This window comes from Eleutherodactylus coqui, chromosome 8, assembly GCF_035609145.1.
Source record: "Eleutherodactylus coqui strain aEleCoq1 chromosome 8, aEleCoq1.hap1, whole genome shotgun sequence".
Taxonomy (NCBI): domain Eukaryota; kingdom Metazoa; phylum Chordata; class Amphibia; order Anura; family Eleutherodactylidae; genus Eleutherodactylus; species Eleutherodactylus coqui.
Genome location: NC_089844.1, coordinates 144897604 through 144915307, shown reverse-complemented (window position 1 = coordinate 144915307; position 17704 = coordinate 144897604). Strand labels below are relative to the sequence as shown.

Sequence of the window (17704 nt, the reverse complement as noted above, 5' to 3'; positions counted from 1 at the left end):
CCCAAAGTCCGTATAAGGTATCGAAAATGAACCTCATTTAAGGGAATGGAGTTGAGCTGAAATACTGGACACATCCTGTTGAGAAAGGTGGCGCTGTTTCTGAAAAGAAAAAATAGCTTTTATTTCTTATTTCACACAGCCCCTTTAAGGATAACATGGCTGCTGTAGCTTCATTTGACTTCATATGTCTGGAAATCGCCATTAAAAACGTCCGATATAGAGTCAAACGGAACAATTTTGAAATTAAGCCTTTGGAAATATAGCCAACTTAAGACGCCAAACTTGACTAGCTGCTTTGTAACAAGTATTGACGCCCATCGGCTAATGTTTTTTGTTTTTTTTTGCAGAGTAAAGTCTTTAGATAATGTATATAATAAAATGACAGAAGAAACCAGAATGGATTCAGCCGCATTTATGGCACGTCAGTTAGATAATACTCCTGCGCAAAATGGTAAGTCTGCGGTGGGCAGACGGGAGAGAGAGAGGGAGAGGGTCCTACATGACATGCATAACTGATTGAAGTGATATTTTTCAGGTGTACGTTGTGGGCTGCCAACAGACGGCTCTGTACAGTGGTTACAAAGAAACTTAGCTGCTTTTGCAGTATATGTAGACACAAATGCATTCATAACATGGGACTGGCTCTTTTTACCTGTAAGTACATTCTGTCAGCTCCCAGTCCACCTACCTCTCCTTCTCACAGGTCCATTCTATAGATGTTCCAAGTGTCTTTTGTATTATTTTAGACTAAGGCCTTAGACAGACTCAGCCCCAACCAGATAGGAACATTCACTGCAGAGAACACTATGGACAATGAAGCTATGTGTCAAGTGGCGGCCAGAATGAAGGATTTCAACTCTGAAGATATGGCGAAATTCATTAACTCTTTCAATACAGCCAACCAGGTAAAGTAGATCTTTATTATACCTGAAAACTTTGAGGAACCGTTCCTGGTCAATTTTTTTCAGTTGACCTAACCTATTTCCTTGCAGTGTTTTACAAGGCGATGTATCTTCTCACACTATCCTGTTGTCTTGTAGACCAATAAAATGTCTATGGAGAAAGTAATTGCTGCCACTATGCTGAGCACGATCATCGATAAGACAATGCCTGACACCGCCAAATACAGCACCTCAAGTGAATGGGATATGTATTTCCAGCAGCTGCAGTATTTCATGTACTGCTTCAAACCTGAGATGCTTAAAGGGGTTGTCCCGAGGCAGCAAGTGGGTCTGTACACTTCTGCATGGCCATAATAATGCACTTTGTAATGTACATTGTGCATTAATTATGAGCCATGCAGAAGTTATAAAAAGTTTTATACTTACCTGTTCCGTTGCTGGCGTCCTCGTCTCCATGGTGCCGACTAATTTTCGCCCTCCGATGGCCAAATTAGCCGCGCTTGCGCAGTCCGGGTCTTCTGCAGTCTTCTATGGGGCTCCGTGTAGCTCCGTGTAGCTCCGCCCCGTCACGTGCCGATTCCAGCCAATCAGGAGGCTGGAATCGGCAGTGGACCGCACAGAAGAGCTGCGGTCCACGGAGGAAGAGGCCATCTTCAGCGGTGAGTAGAGAAGTCACCGGAGCGCGGGGATTCAGGTAAGCGCTCCGGTGAGCTTTCTTTACCTCCCTGCATCGGGGTTGTCTCGCGCCGAACGGGGGGGGGGTTGAAAAAAAAAAAAACCCGTTTCGGCGCGGGACAACCCCTTTAAGATGATTTTGGCTTCTGCTGATTGCAATTGCTACGTTGCGGCGTAAGTACTGTAATACCTGCTCATGGGGGACAAGGAATGATATATCTTGGTGGTTGGAGTGTGAATTGACATTCTATTGACCGATTAACCCAATGACACTATTGGGCAGCTAAAGAGTAAAGAATTTGTAGTGTAGACCTAGCCCAAGGAGAATAGGGGAAGCCATAGGGGCAACTTATATAAGCATGGCTATATTTCCCCCAAACTGTTTAAATCAATATTAATTAGATTTCTCATTCTAGAGTGGTATAAAATGGTGGACTACTGGGCTGCTTGAACAAGCTTTCCAATGATAGATAGATACTGGTGTAACTATAGGGGTCGCAAGTGTGAGCGGGCCCCCAAGCCAACAGGGCCACAGACCCCTCTGACCAAGCTGTGCTTACTGACCACACAGCTGTGATCCGGTCCTCCACATGGCGTGGGTAGTATATCCTGCTTGGTTATACATAGCGCTTCCTCCTCGTCCCGGCTGAGACTCCTCCCCTCTGATGGGGAGTAAGCGCTGTGTTATGAGGCAGGAGATGCCACCCGCCCCGTGCGGAGGACCGGATGATTGTATGAACTGTGCGGTCAGTAAAATATAATTGTTTCTATTGTGCCCAGCAGTCACCATGGTCTGACCTGTGGGCGCCGCACTGCAGGACCCCCGGCGGAACTCACATGCAATGTAACAGACAGTGTGGCATGAGAGGTGGCAGGGGGACTGGAGAACCAGGGAGGGGCAACCTGTGTGATAGAGGAGGGAATTGTAAGGGGCGTTCTGTGTGATGGGGGAGGGGAAGTACTATAAGGCCGCTCTCACGCACAGCGCTTTTTACAACGTTTACCACAACGTTTCAAATGCCACGCTAAACGCCGTAAAACTCTCCCATTGATTGCGAGGGGGCCTCACAGACTAGTTTTTTAATGCACGCTTTTTTAACGCCACGCTTTTCAAGCGCTGTCGGCTCTATTTACACGGGTTGTAGTGCTTTTAAACGCACCTCATCATCTGTATTTGAAACGCGTGTTTTACCGCCGCGGTGTGTGGGAGTGGCTTCAGGGCGCATTCCTGTTTATCTGCATTAAAAAATCCATGCCAAAATCCGTGTCATTTTCATGTCAAACGCCGTACCGTTTAGACGCAATTTAACCTGAATTTTGGTGCAGATCCGCAGCTGATTTAACCCTTTCAGTAGACGTCTGCTGGGGATCCCCACCAAAATGTTCATTAATTTCAGGCAGAAAACATGCCCCTTTTCTGCTACTTGTGAACGCCCCCCCTTGCCAGTTTTACACGGGCGATTGCGATATTGCTGAGAGCATTCAGGTCACCTGTGACTTTTGTTACTGCCATCCTTTAGTGCATCAGTGTTAGGCCACTCTCACACATCCGTTTTTTAACGCGACTACCACGGTGTTTTGAACGCCGTGGTAATCGCGGTATAATGCTCCCATTGATTTCAATAGGGCCTCGCAGTCTTGCGCTCGAATGCGGGGCCCTTTCTAGTGCCTCGATTTTTGAGTGCTGTCTGCTCTATTTTACCGCGATTAACGCACCTCATCACCCATCGCAATGATGAAATGCATTAAAAACCGCTGTCGGATGCAGTAACCTGCGTCCGAGAACGACAGTAAAATCGTGGCAAAATGACGCGATTCAAATCGCTGCGTTTTGCTGGCCTTGTGTGTGAGACTGGCTTAACGGTACAGGCACAAATCACAGAATGTGCCGAATGTGCACATCATGGAGAGGATTTTGTCGGGGATTTTGGTATGGAAAGGCTGCTGATTTTCTGCAGATTTGATCGTTTGCACTGAAAAGGGCAAAATCCGTAGGGAGCATCCACACCCTAAATCCGCACTGCGTGTGGATGAGACTTTATGGAAGCTCATCCACATAACTCGTACTATGATATCTGTGCACTTCCGCTACCTATGAACATACTGCTGTAGTACTCATGGTGGGTATGGATCGTTTTACTAATTACTGTGTCTGCAATTTTTTCTTTGCTTTATAATTCCTGTTTTTATTTGTCATCCTTAGTGTAAAAGCCCTCAGTGATGAATATAATACATTTACTAATGAAACCAGAGCAGGCCTTGCCACAGAGTTACTAGACTTCCTCAACAGACAGCCATCAGATGCAGGTAAGGTCTGTGTAGACTGTAATATAGCGGCTAGGCTTTCGTTCATCGGATTTAATATGCTGCCTTAGCCCTGTACCAAAATCTTGTATCCAAGGTGAGGAGGCTAGTTGTTGCCCCTGTACCCCACACACATGCCCCCCGGCCTCCACACCCTTCAGCGATGCATTAAACTTCACGTATAGAATATATCCATCTACTGATACCAATGTGTAAGAACATAAAATAACAAACTATCCCACATTTACAGCTCCCTGCCCCGTGAGTGAAGAGAGTGAAGAAAGCAGCCTGGAATCCTCTGAAAGGCTTTTTGGAACATTCATAAACACAATAACTGTTAAAAATGTAATTACAGTATTACGTTTACCTGATGGCGAAGCGGTAAGTGTACTTTTTAGTAATTTTTATTTTGTAGTAAGTATAGAAATTGTTTCTAGTATCCATTTAGAGAGGAATTATTCAGGTTTAGACCTACATGTCTGCAGCGCCACACCTGTCCATGGGTTGTGTCTGGTATTGCAGCTCCGCTTTATGTAAGTGAATAGTGTTGAGCTGAAGTAGCGCATACAACTGTATGTGGTGCTGTTTTTGGAGGAAGGAGCGATGTTTTAGTAATCTTGGACCACCACTTTAAAAGAGCACAGTTTTGGCGCACAAACAATGCAGCGATGGGGTTTAATCTAGTCTCCTATTGAGATAGAGCAGTAGGGGGAGGCTCCTGCTGCAGCCAGTTGAGAACAGAAGGAGGGGAACAGGGCTGAACTTCTGAAGAATTTCGAAAAGCAGTTTTTTGACGGATTCATTAGCGCTCAAAAAATCATTCAAAAAATGAAAGTGGATGATAATCGTTCAGTTTACACGTGAGCCACCGGCCGAACGACAATTGTGAGGGTCTCTCTTATTGTCCACTTCAGCCGGCACAAAAATGTGAGATAAGGAACGATTAGGGTGGTTTCACACTGGTGAGAAAATTGCGCAATTTTTGCCTGATGCGATAGCCAGTAAAAAAGCAGATTAGGAAACCAATGATTTACAACGATTTCCTTCCCATTATTGGTGTTTTCACTGATGCGATGTTGAGAGGAAATCGCAGCATGCTCTTTCTTTCTGAGGCGTGCGATTTTTTTTTTTTGTTGTTTCCCTATGGGGCTGTCTTTTTATCGCATTGTAACGCAGCAAATGCGCGTTGCGATGCAATTTTACCACTAAAAAGTCACACTGACTTTTGCCATAACAAATATTTGAAATGTTATCGGGGGCGGCAGCGATGCGAGATTATTCTAAAGGAAAGCACCGCTGATGCTCAAAAATCGTGGGAACAAAGACGTGATTTTGCAGCAATTTTCTCACGGCAAAAGTGTGATTGCCTGTGTGAATGAGAATGAGAACTGCGCGGTTCTCAATAAGCATCATTCTCATAAGTTCAGTCTGAACAGGCTGCCCGGGCACAAACGGGCTGGTGATGATGTCACCAGCTCGCACGCTCGGGTAAACGAGAATCTTGAGACTCTTGTTCTGTCTAAAAGGGCCATAAGGGTATGTTCACAGGGGGCAAAAATGCTGCGCCACGTCCAATCATCTGACTATTGGTGCTGCACTCACTGCATGCTGACGGGTACTAGGAGAAAGGCTGCGCTGATAGTATGAAAAAATGCAAGTTAAGAGGAGCGCTGTGTCTGCCGATTCTGACTCTGCTGTGGATGCAGAACTGCTGCAGAATTTGCCACTGCAGTAATTCCGCTCTAGTTCTGCCCCGTGCGAATGTACCCCTTTTTTTCTCACAGTTTAATTGAAAAATGATCCGTATAGAAGGAAGAAAAAAAGAGAGCAGAGGTAGTACTACATGTGCATTACCAGTTTCTAGCACTAGGTGGTAGCAAATTGCCAATTGCTCACCTTTGCTAGTTGTGCTTCCAATGAGAGGCTGTAGAGTGAATGCAGGAAACCTGATGCTGTAGAGTGAATGCAGGAAACCTGAGCAAAAAGATAGGGATTTGGTAGCGTTACTCCAGTGCGCTATGCTAAAACACACACTGACTTTATTTACATTGACCAAATTGACGCCTTTCTGCCCCAACCCGCAGCTTCTCCATATTCAACTGCCATACAGAAAACTCAGTCCTCAGGGCCCCCAACAGGTCATGTTTTCAGGATATCCTAGACCATAAACACCTGTGGCAATGTCTGAGGCACCGACAAATAATTCCATCACCTATTGGGGGGGAGGTGGGCGTAAGAACTAGAGTTTTGGGAACACTTTTGAGGCCGATGTCACATGGGCGAATTTGCGCAGCGTATTGTGCACGCAATAACGCAGTGAATAGAAGCCATTGGTTTCAATGGGTTAGTTCACATGAGAGTATTTTGTGCGCACTTTTTGTTCACGCAAAATCCCACGCAGCCTATTCTGATTTCGTACGTCTTGCGCATGAACATAGCACGTATTTAACTAATTCAAGCATTGGATTCCAATGTATTCATTCAGATGAGTGATTTTTATGCACGTAAAAAAAAATCGTGACTATAGGACATCGGCGACCGATTTTATACAGTGAAAATATAGGTCTTCCCCTATCTTTCGACACGATACGCTGGAGACTCCCGTAGGCTTCTATGGGAGCTAGAAAAGAAAAGGAGGGGGAGGGAGTTTAGCTGCGTCCAGCGTTGGGACAAGAAGTCAGCTGCCTCTATTTAAGCATCCGCAGTCATTCCGAGAATTTCTGCGCTGCAGAATACCTTTTTACCGACAGGCTGCTGCGGCCCGTGTGAATGGATGAGAAAACACTAATTTAGTTTGGGACTTGATTGCGTCTTTCTTCCTTTCATGCGATTTTTTTTTTGCAGCTATTGGTCGAGCGTTAAAACAGATATGGTCGTGTGAAAGAGGCCTACGTCTGCGGCATGTCAATTAGTCGCAGCAAATTCTGCCCCGTGTGGAGATCGCCTAAATGCTGACATTTTACGAAACGCCCGCTTCCGTCATGAAACATATAGTTCCCCTGTCAGTTTGTGTCATGTTAATGAAGCCATTTCTCTACAGTGCGCTGCTTTCTTATCAGGAATAGGCCGTCTGCTCTCTACCTTTTTGTCCCTATAGGTCTACTGCTTATTCTTGGGAACATGTGTCATTGCGTCGCTGATGCCGGGGATTTTCTCACGCTATAAAGTCGCGTAATTTTATAGCAAGAAAGTTAATAGAACTTTTTAATGTTAAAATCGCAGCGCACGAAAATCGCAAGTTCGTGCTGTGCGGTGCGATAAACGAGGACGCTCCATAGGGAAACACAGGCTACAAAACATAGCAAGTATGCATAAAGCATACCGTGATTTTGTTTTCTCGCAATGTAGCAGCTTACAAAATATCGCTCATGTGAAAAAAACATGCACTTTGTAGCGATGTCGCCTGTGTGAAACTGGCCTAATGGCTCCTTCACACTGGCGATCGCGATATCACCGCGACAGAACGGCAACAAAAATGCTGCTTTTTTCCCATGATGTTTGAGCATCAGCGCTGCTTTTTCTCGCAAAAATATTACGGCCACTTCTGATTTTCTCGTGTGTTTTTTCACACGATTTTCCCACGATTTTTAATGCAAAAGTTAACAGGACTTTCTAATGTTAAAAACACATCACATCGCGCAAAAGATGCAAGTTTGTGCTTTGCGATGCGATAAAAAAGAGGCCCCATAGGGAAACATGGGAGATAAAAAAACGCAAAATGTAGAAAAATAGGACATGCCACGATTTTTTTTTTATTTCAACGTCGCATGAGTGAAAACATCGCAAATGTGAAGGAAACCATTGAAAATCCTTGGTTTCATAATTCTGCGTTTTCACTCGCCCCCGCGGGTGATTTTATCACCAGTGTGAAGGCGCCGTAAGGCCCCCTTCACACATGGCAGAGTTGTTGTGGGCATTCTGCAACGGAATACCCACAGCAATTCCACAAGAATTCTGCGGTGGGAAAATCCACATGTAAATGGTGCGCAGTTGGTTCTGTTTTTACTTGTAGAAAAGCTATGGCGTCCCAGACTCGTATTTCAAGGGCTGAATTGCGCAGAGCGATTCTGCAGCGTGTCTATTTGTCTCTTTAAGGCAGGTAGTAACTACTAGTAGACGGAGGTCTCATCTATGATTGATTAATAATCCTTTCTGCATAGGTAGAGGGAAGGCTTAAAAGGACAGGGGTCTTCTCTCCTATAAGGCTGCCTGTCCACGGGCGAGTTTGCATTGCGTTCCCCGCGGCGATAATCCAGCCGCGGGGAACGCGTTGAAAGCTCTCCATAGCAACGCTATGGAGAGTGCAGCCGCCCCGTCCACGAGCGGAGAATCATTGCGATTCTCTGCTTGTGGCAAGCAATTCGCAGCATGTGATTCCCCGTGGTCAGCCTATCTTTCAGATCCGTGTGCCGGCTCCTGCATCTCCGCCGTGGGATACTGCTACGCCCGTGGACACGTAGCCTAAAGGTTGGGGACAGATGGGGGGAGGGGTAGACAATGCCAGATTTTCCATTGGTGACATGAAATACTTGGAACTTTATCGTTTTTGGATAACTCAACCTTTTTGTAAAAGGGGTTGTTCAAGCTTATTGGTAAAACCCCTTCTGCAAGCAGAACGATTCTTATATTCACCTCTCCCTGCTCCCATTGTGTCCCACGGTGCTCCCCTCATTGTCAGCCAGCCACAGTCTTATTACCAGATGTCACAGGCACCGCAGCCAATAACAGAGCCCGGTGCTCGATCGCTGAGCTGTTATTGGCTACAGCGCCTGTGACGTCCAGTAAACAGACTGCGGCAGATGTGATGCCGGAGGGGAAACCCTGTTGCAGCACTGCAGGACACAGCGGGGAGAGGTGAGTATTAGCCTATTTATTAGGGCTCCTGTCCACGGGTGATAGTTCATTGCGTTATCCAGCTGCGGGTTATGCAGTGAACGCTTTCCATAGTGTTGCTGTGGAAAGTGCAGCCCCGAGGTCAATGAGCGGAGAATCATAGCGATTCTCCGCTCGCGGGATTCACAATGCAGCTAGCGATATTCCGTCCCGGCCGTGGAGAGGAAGCCTTATGCCACTGCTTGCAGAAGGGGTTTTACCGATCAGCTACACCTCTTTAACTGAGATATTTCAAGACCTTTTCTTTACTTTGCCGTCTTCATTTCTGGATTCAAGATATTCTTTCTTAACTTAAGTTTCCATTACATATTGTAAAATGTTCTAAAGCATAAAACAGTCTTCAATGCTGTGAATTTTCATCTGTTCACAGATGCAATTATTAGGCGTAACGTCGTCTGAGCAGACAGCTGTCTTGATTCTTGCGGAAGGTGTGCTCAACGATAAAAGCAAAACAGAGATGCTCATCAGTAGTATGGGGACAAAGGATTCTGAGCAGACATTCATGATACTGAATAATTTGAACAAAAAGATGCAAGAGGTAAAGCCTAATCAATATCGTTTATCTATCTCTATCTATCTCATATCTATCTATCTATCTAATATCTATCTCATATCTATCTCATATCTATCTCATATCTATCTATCTATCTATCCATCTCATATCTATCTATCCATCTATCTATCTATCTCATATCTATCTATCTATCTCATATCTATCTCATATCTATCTCATATCTATCTATCTATCTATCCATCTCATATCTATCTATCCATCTATCTATCTATCTCATATCTATCTATCTATCTCATATCTATCTATCTATCTATCTATCTATCTCATATCTATCTATCTATCCATCTCATATCTATCTATCTATCTATCTATCTATCCATCTCATATCTATCTATCCATCTCATATCTATCTATCTCATATCTATCTCATATCTATCTATCCCATATCTATCTCATATCTATCTATCTCCTCTCTATCTATCTCTCATATCTATCCATCTCATATCTATCTATCTATCTCCTCTCTATCTATCTCTCATATCTATCTATCTATCTATCTATCTATCTATCTCATATCTATCTATCTATCTCGTATCTATCTATCTATCGCGTATCTATCTATCTATCTCGTATCTATCTATCTCATATCTATCTATCCATTTATCTATCTCATATCTATCTCCTATCTATCTATCTATCTATCTCATATCTATCTATCCATCTCATTTCTATCTATCTATCTATCTATCTATCTATCTATCTATCTATCCATCTCATTTCTATCTATCCATCTATCTATCTATCTATCTATCTCATATCTATCTATCTATCTCATATCTATCTATCTATCTCATATCTATCTATCTATCTCATATCATATCTATCTATCTATCTATCTATCTATCTATCTATCTATCTATCTATCTAGCCATCTCATATCTATCTATCCATCTCATATCTATCTATCTCATATCTATCTATCTATCTATCTATCTATCTATCTATCTATCTATCTATCTATCTATCTATCTATCTATCCCATATCTATCTCATATCTATCTATCTCCTCTCTATCTATCTCTCATATCTATCCATCTCATATCTATCTATCTATCTCCTCTCTATCTATCTCTCATATCTATCTATCTATCTATCTATCTATCTATCTATCTATCTATCCATCTCATATCTATCTATCCATCTCATTTCTATCTATCCATCTATCTATCTATCTATCTATCTATCTCATATCTATCTATCTATCTCATATCTATCTATCTATCTCATATCTATCTATCTATCCATCTCATATCTATCTATCTATCTATCTATCTATCTATCTATCTATCTATCTATCTATCCATCTCATATCTATCCATCTCATATCTATCTATCTCATATCTATCTCATATCTATCTATCCCATATCTATCTCATATCTGTATATCTCCTCTCTATCTATCTCTCATATCTATCCATCTCATATCTATCTATCTATCTCCTCTCTATCTATCTCTCATATCTATCTATCTATCTATCTATCTATCTATCTATCTATCTATCTATCTATCTATCTATCTATCTATCTATCTATCTATCTCATATCTATCTATCTATCTCGTATCTATCTATCTATCTCGTATCTATCTATCTATCTCATATCTATCTATCTATCTCATATCTATCTATCCATTTATCTATCTCATATCTATCTCCTATCTATCTATCTCATATCTATCTATCAATCTCATCTCTATCTATCCATTTATCTATCTCATCTCTATCTATCCATTTATCTATCTCATATCTAGTACCTGTACCCATGCATACACCACGCAACATACGGCTGCAAAACAAATTTACATACATGATCTTCCGCTTGGCATAAGTTTTCCAAAGAAGACTTATTTCCTGGACCATGTGAAGATTTCTTTGTAGCCCCATAGGCCAGGCTCACACAAGTGTATGATTACCACGTTATTATGCATGTGATACACAGTAATTTGCATGCTCCATATCACTATATACAGGAGATGTCTACGTTATACCAGCAGTACATATATAATTATATACAGGAGATATCAGGTTATACCGGCATGCTCCATATCACTGTATATAGCAGTTATACATCCCCTGTATATAGTGATGCTGTTGTAACCTGGATATAACTATAACCTGTATATAATTATATGTATAGCTGGTATAACTTATACCACCTATACATACAAGATTACATGCAGTACATACCTTGTTGTACCGCATGTACTGCTCTTTCGCTCTCCACCTCGAGTCCCGACACTGTCACTGCACGGTCGGCCGGACCAATCATGCTGCCGGCAGTGCAGTGACTAATCACAACTGCAGTCTATCAGTGCAAGGGAGGAGCGCACGCCCGGGGGAGTCTGCAGCCTGCAATTGGCTGCCGGCTATCAGCATCTCCCCTTCCTGAGTGCCGAGGCCGCGGCGGTGAAAAGGCATGTGGCGGGGGTCTCTGTTCACTAAGGGGCCTGGTCGCAATTGTGACCCCTAGCGCTATGCCAGTCTATCTAGCTATCTCATCTATATTCATCTATTTATCTCTCTTCTAACTATCTATCTTATACCCTAAATGTTCTACACATAGAATTCTCAATAGGTTTTTTTCCTCTTTTTTTTACAGAAAGGCATGACCTCCTTACCAGACTCTGAAGTCCGGAAACTTTTGTGTGAATCTTTTTTTACGAAACTCTTACCACAGTTCCCTGTATATGATGATGAGAAATGGGGCACTTTCTGGATGAGTTTCGGTCCCTTCATACCCGGCTTCACTGCAGAACTAATTCAGCAGATACCTGATAACCTTTCCTGTAGTTTCCTCCAAGTCCTGTAAGTAAAAAAAAAAATTCTCTAAAACATCCTCCACAGTTCAACCTCAACAAAATACCACCTGATCAAAACTAAGTGTTTCTGGGACCAATAATTCCCTTATGCTACCTGTATAGTGACCTCTTGTTTGAGAAGCATGTCCCACTAAAAGACCATCTAGAACCCTGCGGGTTGGAGGCGTCTCAGAGAAGTTTCACAAATAAACATTTTTTTAATATTCATTATATGGACAAAAGTATTTGGACACTGCAGGATTTTATGAAAAAGTGCTTTATTCTTCTACCTCCCTCACACAGGGTGTTTTCAGCAGCGCTTTCAGCCCTGTGCTAAACGCTGTACAAGGCTCCCATTCATTTCAATGGGGCTGCTCACACGGGGCTGAAAACGCTGCTGTGAAAAGCGCTGCATGTTCTATCTTTGGGCATTTTCAGATGAGTCTCCCATTGAAATGAATGGGCAGCGGTTTCAGCTGTGCTGAAAAGGCAGCGATTTGCAAACGGCCTGTGTGAGGGAGGTCTTTAGTAAGGTGTGGGGCCTCCTTTTGCTTATATTACAGCGGCAGCACGCCCAGGCATGCTTTCCACAAGTTCTCTGTAAATCTGGGCAGGAATATCTCGCCATTCCACGTGCAAGCCTGTGAGAAGAGATTGTTGGGAGGATGGACGTGGGCGAGGGTGTCGGCCGTCGCTCCAGTCCGTCCCACAAGCGCTCGATCAGATGAATGAATAGTTATTACAAAATGAGCAGCTTTTTATTTTACCCATATAATTTTACCCAATATTTGCAGATTTGCTGATTTTCTGCAATGTCCAAATACATTTGTCCAATATGGAGTGTCCATCAGTAGGAAAGGAAGGAGGGTATGGCTTGTGGGTATCGGTATGGTCTCCTCAGTTTTGCCAATGAAGATGGAAATAATAAAGTCCCACAAGTCAGTTCCCGAAATAATTTTCCATATTGAACCTTGCTGTTTGCTGCAGGTGATGAAAGGGGGGAAGCAAAAATGAGGAAGAGGATATAGTGGAGGGTAGGATTGGGGCAGGGAGCTAGCGATATTTTGCAGCGGGGGATGAGGAGGGACACCTGTCTGACAGATAGGCTCACCTCGGCAAATCACGGCATGCGATTTGAATACCGCAAGCGGAGAATCGCTATGATTCTTCGCTCGTGGACAGGGGGCTGCGCTTTCTATAGCAACGCTATGGAAAGCTCGCACTGCGTTACCCGCGGCTGGATTATCAACGGGAGTAATGCAATGCAAGAACACCCATGGACAGGCGGCCTAAAGGTTCTTCCATATAAACAATTTAACATCCTGTTAGATAGAACAGTAACCAATGAATTGGAATATACAATATCTCTATGGCTTATAGCTTCCCTGTAGGCCAGCTGGTCTCATATCCAGGTGATTTGTTTTAGCATATACCTCAATATGTATTTGTTGACCTTAAATGTACCTGAAAGATGCATTTATGTTTAATATGTTTTTATTGAGGTTTTTCATATAAACACACATATAGAACATAGAACGATTAAGGACAATAGGGCAATAAGGCAATTTATGTCACATCGCTCAGGACTAAGGCACAGGGGTTGGTGAGCCAAGATTAAAGGAACAGAGTTCAACCCGCAAAATCAAAATCAGTTCTTTTTTGCTATGGCCCTCCGAGCGTGGTCCGCTTGTGTCGACGCGTCCTTGAGTCTATTATGGTCACCAGCCTTATTTGAGTAACTTGATTTGAAAATAATTGTGCTTATCATTGTGACAAAGCCCGGTTTGACCTGAAAGATGCATTTAGAAATAGCGCCACTCTTGTTCAAGGGCTGTGGCTGGTATTGCGACCTAGTCAAGTGATTGGGAATGAGCTGCAATACTAGATATAGCCTATGGACAAGGTTGGAGCTGTTTGTGGCAAAAAAAATGTAGACCCTATGGAAAACGATAGGTCAAATGCATTGTTGTATATATAGAATGGTATTTGGGGATTGCCTGGCAATTGATATATGACTTTTCCTTCCTGTTTTCCTCTTGCCTTACGCAGTTCAAACGCCTGTAGCAAGTATTACGAGCTCCTATCAGAGCTTGCGCAAACGGCGATCACACAGAAAATAGAGTCCAACGTCAGAGATAAAAGTGCAGCCAGTGGTACGAAGCAAAATATTCTCCTGTCTGTTTACACAATGTCTGTTCACTTTGGGGATTTATTAAAACTTATTTTATTATATGTCTGTATTATTTTTTTAGGACTGCCATGTCCTGCAAGTTCAGGAAACGTGGGTGAATCATATTATTCATTGTGGGGGACATTTGGTGAACTGCTCAGCCTTACACAAGTGAAGGAGTTTTACAAAGGCAGTGATCTTGTAAGTATCTTTTAAGGTATATGAGATAGATACATTTATAGATTTAAATATATAGAAGATATCTATATATCTCATATCTATCTATCTCATATCTATCTCATATCTATCTATCTATCTATCCATCCATCTCATATCTATCTATCTATCTATCTATCTATCTATCTATCTATCTATCTATCTATCTATCTATCCATCTCATATCTATCTCATATCTATATATCTATGCATCTCATATCTATCTATCTATCTATCTATCTATCTATCTATCTATCTATCTATCTATCCATCTCATATCTATCTATCCATCTCATATCCATCTCATATCTATCTATCTATCCATCTCATATCTATCTATCTATCTATCCATCTCATATCTATCTATCCATCGTTCTATCTATCTATCTATCTATCTATCTATCTATCTATCTATCCATCTCATATCTATCTATCCATCTATCTATCTATCCATCTCATATCTATCTATCCATCTCATATCTATCTATCTATCTCATATCTATCTATCCATCTCATATCTATCTATCTATCTCATATCAATCTATCTATCCATTTCATATCTATCTATCTATCTCATATCAATCTATCTATCCATTTCATATCTATCTATCTATCTATCTATCTATCTATCTATCTATCTATCTATCCATCTCATATCTATCCATCTCATATCTATCTATCCATCTATCTATCTCATATCTATCTATCCATCTATCTATCTATGTATCCATCTCATATCTATCTATCTATCTATCTATCTATCTATCTATCTATCTATCTATCTATCTATCTATCCATCTCATATTTATCTATCTATCCATCTCATATCTATCTATCCATCTATCTATATACAGCGGTCCTTCAGCATATAATAGTAATTGTTTCTGGGACCACCATTGTATATTGAAAACATTTCCATCTTGATACTATAACTCTATAAAAACTAGTAATTGATTCTAAAGCCTCTAAAATATCAACCGAAAGTAATACAAAATGAAGATGAAAAACGCAGATAACTAAGACTGATAAAGCAAGTCTTTACATATCAAAGAGAGATTCTGGAGGCTGGAAATGATATTCTATATAGAGGACAGAAGCCTCTTCAGGCTCCTGTACAGCATATACACAGTGTACCAGAGATATAACATGGACCCGTCTCACCTGGTACCCAAAGGAGGCACTTATCCTGGCACAAGTAGAGAGCAGTCCAGGACATGTAGTACCGCACTGTACTGTAAAGAGGCGCTACTACAACCAGTCAGTGCAGGAACCTCAGTAATACAGGGGTCATACCAGTGAAATGTCCCTGATGACTGGCTGGCTTTTCCAGACAATCACACATGCTGTATATCTGGACTGTCAGTGATATTGTATGTTGAATGTCGTTTCACATTACGGTGACCGGTGAAAGACCGTTTTATGATGAAAATACTGTATCCTGAAGCCGTTGTGTCTAGGGGGATCACTGTACAGGGTTGCTTTTACAGTAATGTAACTATTGACTTCCTTTTCTATTTAGATGGCTCTCGTCCCTTACTTTACTGTTGAACAGTGTGCTGCTCATATAGCCAATCCTGCTATCATGTCAGACAACAACAAGGTGGAAACAATTATGCAGAGAATAGATTATGTTAATCTTGGAGATTTCCTGGACGAATTCAATACTCAATGTGAACAGGTAAATGAGAGATGATTTTGATGTATTTTTGGATGGTATACTGTATCTTCTTACTGTAGATTCTTCTAGTGCTTGTTTGTTATTCTATTAAGTATAACGCTATGGAGTAATGCCTGAAGGTTGATAGTATTGTGTCCTTTGGTTTACTTTACAGGCGGGCATCAAAACTATAACCAACAAATTTTTCCTTCAACAAGCCCTCTGTAAATTTGAGTCCGTCAGCACATTCATGTCTATTGATTATTCCATCTGGATGCCAAGATTCGGACTATTTCTCCCCCTATTTGATACAAAATGCCTTGCATCCCTTGGAAAGATTGAAAGCTGTGAATCTCTTGCGGTCGTGTAAGTAGAAAATTCCCTTTTATTCTAACTATGTACTTTTGCATAGCATGCAGCAAGCTGACTCGTCTTCTGTACCCAACAGGATGAAGGCTTTGATTGCAGTCGAGAACCCTCAGTACCCCAGTGATATGAGCAATTTTGCCATAAACAATCTAATGAATCTAAAATCTTTAGGTGAGTCAAAAAGTCCCATAACCGGCATAGGACAGTATGCCTCCACTAATGGTCTCCAACCTATAGCTCTCCAGCCATTGCAAGACTACAACTGCCAATGAGCCTTGACAGCCTCCGTGGGTTGTCATTAACCCCTAATGATGCGGCCCCCTCTTTTTTTTCATTTTCGTCTTTTCCTCCCTCCTTTGAAAAAATCATAACTCGCTGTATGAAGGCTTGTTTTTTGTGGGACAAGTTGTATTTTTCAATGATGCTATTTAATCTATATATATATAAAGACGAAAGCCCCCACTGACTCACTCACAGACCCGCCACTAATTCTCCAACTTCCTGATGTCGTAGAAACATGAAATTTGGTAAGAGCATAGATTATGTCCAAAATAGGAAAAGTAAAGAGGTCCCAACTCGATTATTTAATTCTAGCGCAAAAGAATTAACGTCAAATTTTTACGTACATAATCCAAGTCTCTCACTTCCCAATTTCATAGAAACTTAAAATTTGGCACGAGCATTGATTATGTCATAAATAGGAAACGTTAATGGGTCCCAACTCGATTATTCAATTCTAGCGCAAAAGAATTAGCGTCCAAATTATACGTACGGAATCTTATTCTCCAACTTCCCAATGTCATAGAAATTTGAAATTTTGCACGAGCATTGATTTGATTATGTCAGAAATAGATAAAGTTAATGGGTCCCAACTCGATTATTCAATTCTATGCGCAAAAGAATTAGCGTCCAAATTTTACGTACCGAACCTAATTCTCTCACTTACCCGTGTCTTAGAAACGTGAAATTTTGCACAGCCATTGATTATGTCATAAATTGAAAAAGTTAATGGCTCCCAACTCGATTGTTCAATTCTAAGCGCAAAATAATTAGCGTCCAAATTTTACGTACGGAATCTAATTCTCTCACTTTCCCGTGTCATAGAAACGTGAAATTTTGCATGGGCATTGATTATGTCATAAATAGG

General features: G+C 41.7%; 1 protein-coding gene across 1 annotated transcript in view; it reads left to right on the top strand.

The window, feature by feature from the left end:
- Window positions 1-17704, top strand: part of LOC136576957 (uncharacterized) — a 299361-nt gene that overhangs the window by 256784 nt on the left and 24873 nt on the right. The window contains exons 31-44 of the mRNA XM_066576623.1: window positions 348-451; window positions 536-654; window positions 747-905; window positions 1041-1204; window positions 1710-1751; window positions 3781-3884; window positions 4132-4262; window positions 9145-9312; window positions 11947-12152; window positions 14195-14298; window positions 14398-14516; window positions 16051-16209; window positions 16364-16554; window positions 16637-16728. Coding sequence (XP_066432720.1) covers window positions 348-451; window positions 536-654; window positions 747-905; window positions 1041-1204; window positions 1710-1751; window positions 3781-3884; window positions 4132-4262; window positions 9145-9312; window positions 11947-12152; window positions 14195-14298; window positions 14398-14516; window positions 16051-16209; window positions 16364-16554; window positions 16637-16728 — 1862 coding nt within the window. The remainder of the gene's footprint in view (window positions 1-347; window positions 452-535; window positions 655-746; window positions 906-1040; window positions 1205-1709; window positions 1752-3780; window positions 3885-4131; window positions 4263-9144; window positions 9313-11946; window positions 12153-14194; window positions 14299-14397; window positions 14517-16050; window positions 16210-16363; window positions 16555-16636; window positions 16729-17704) is intronic.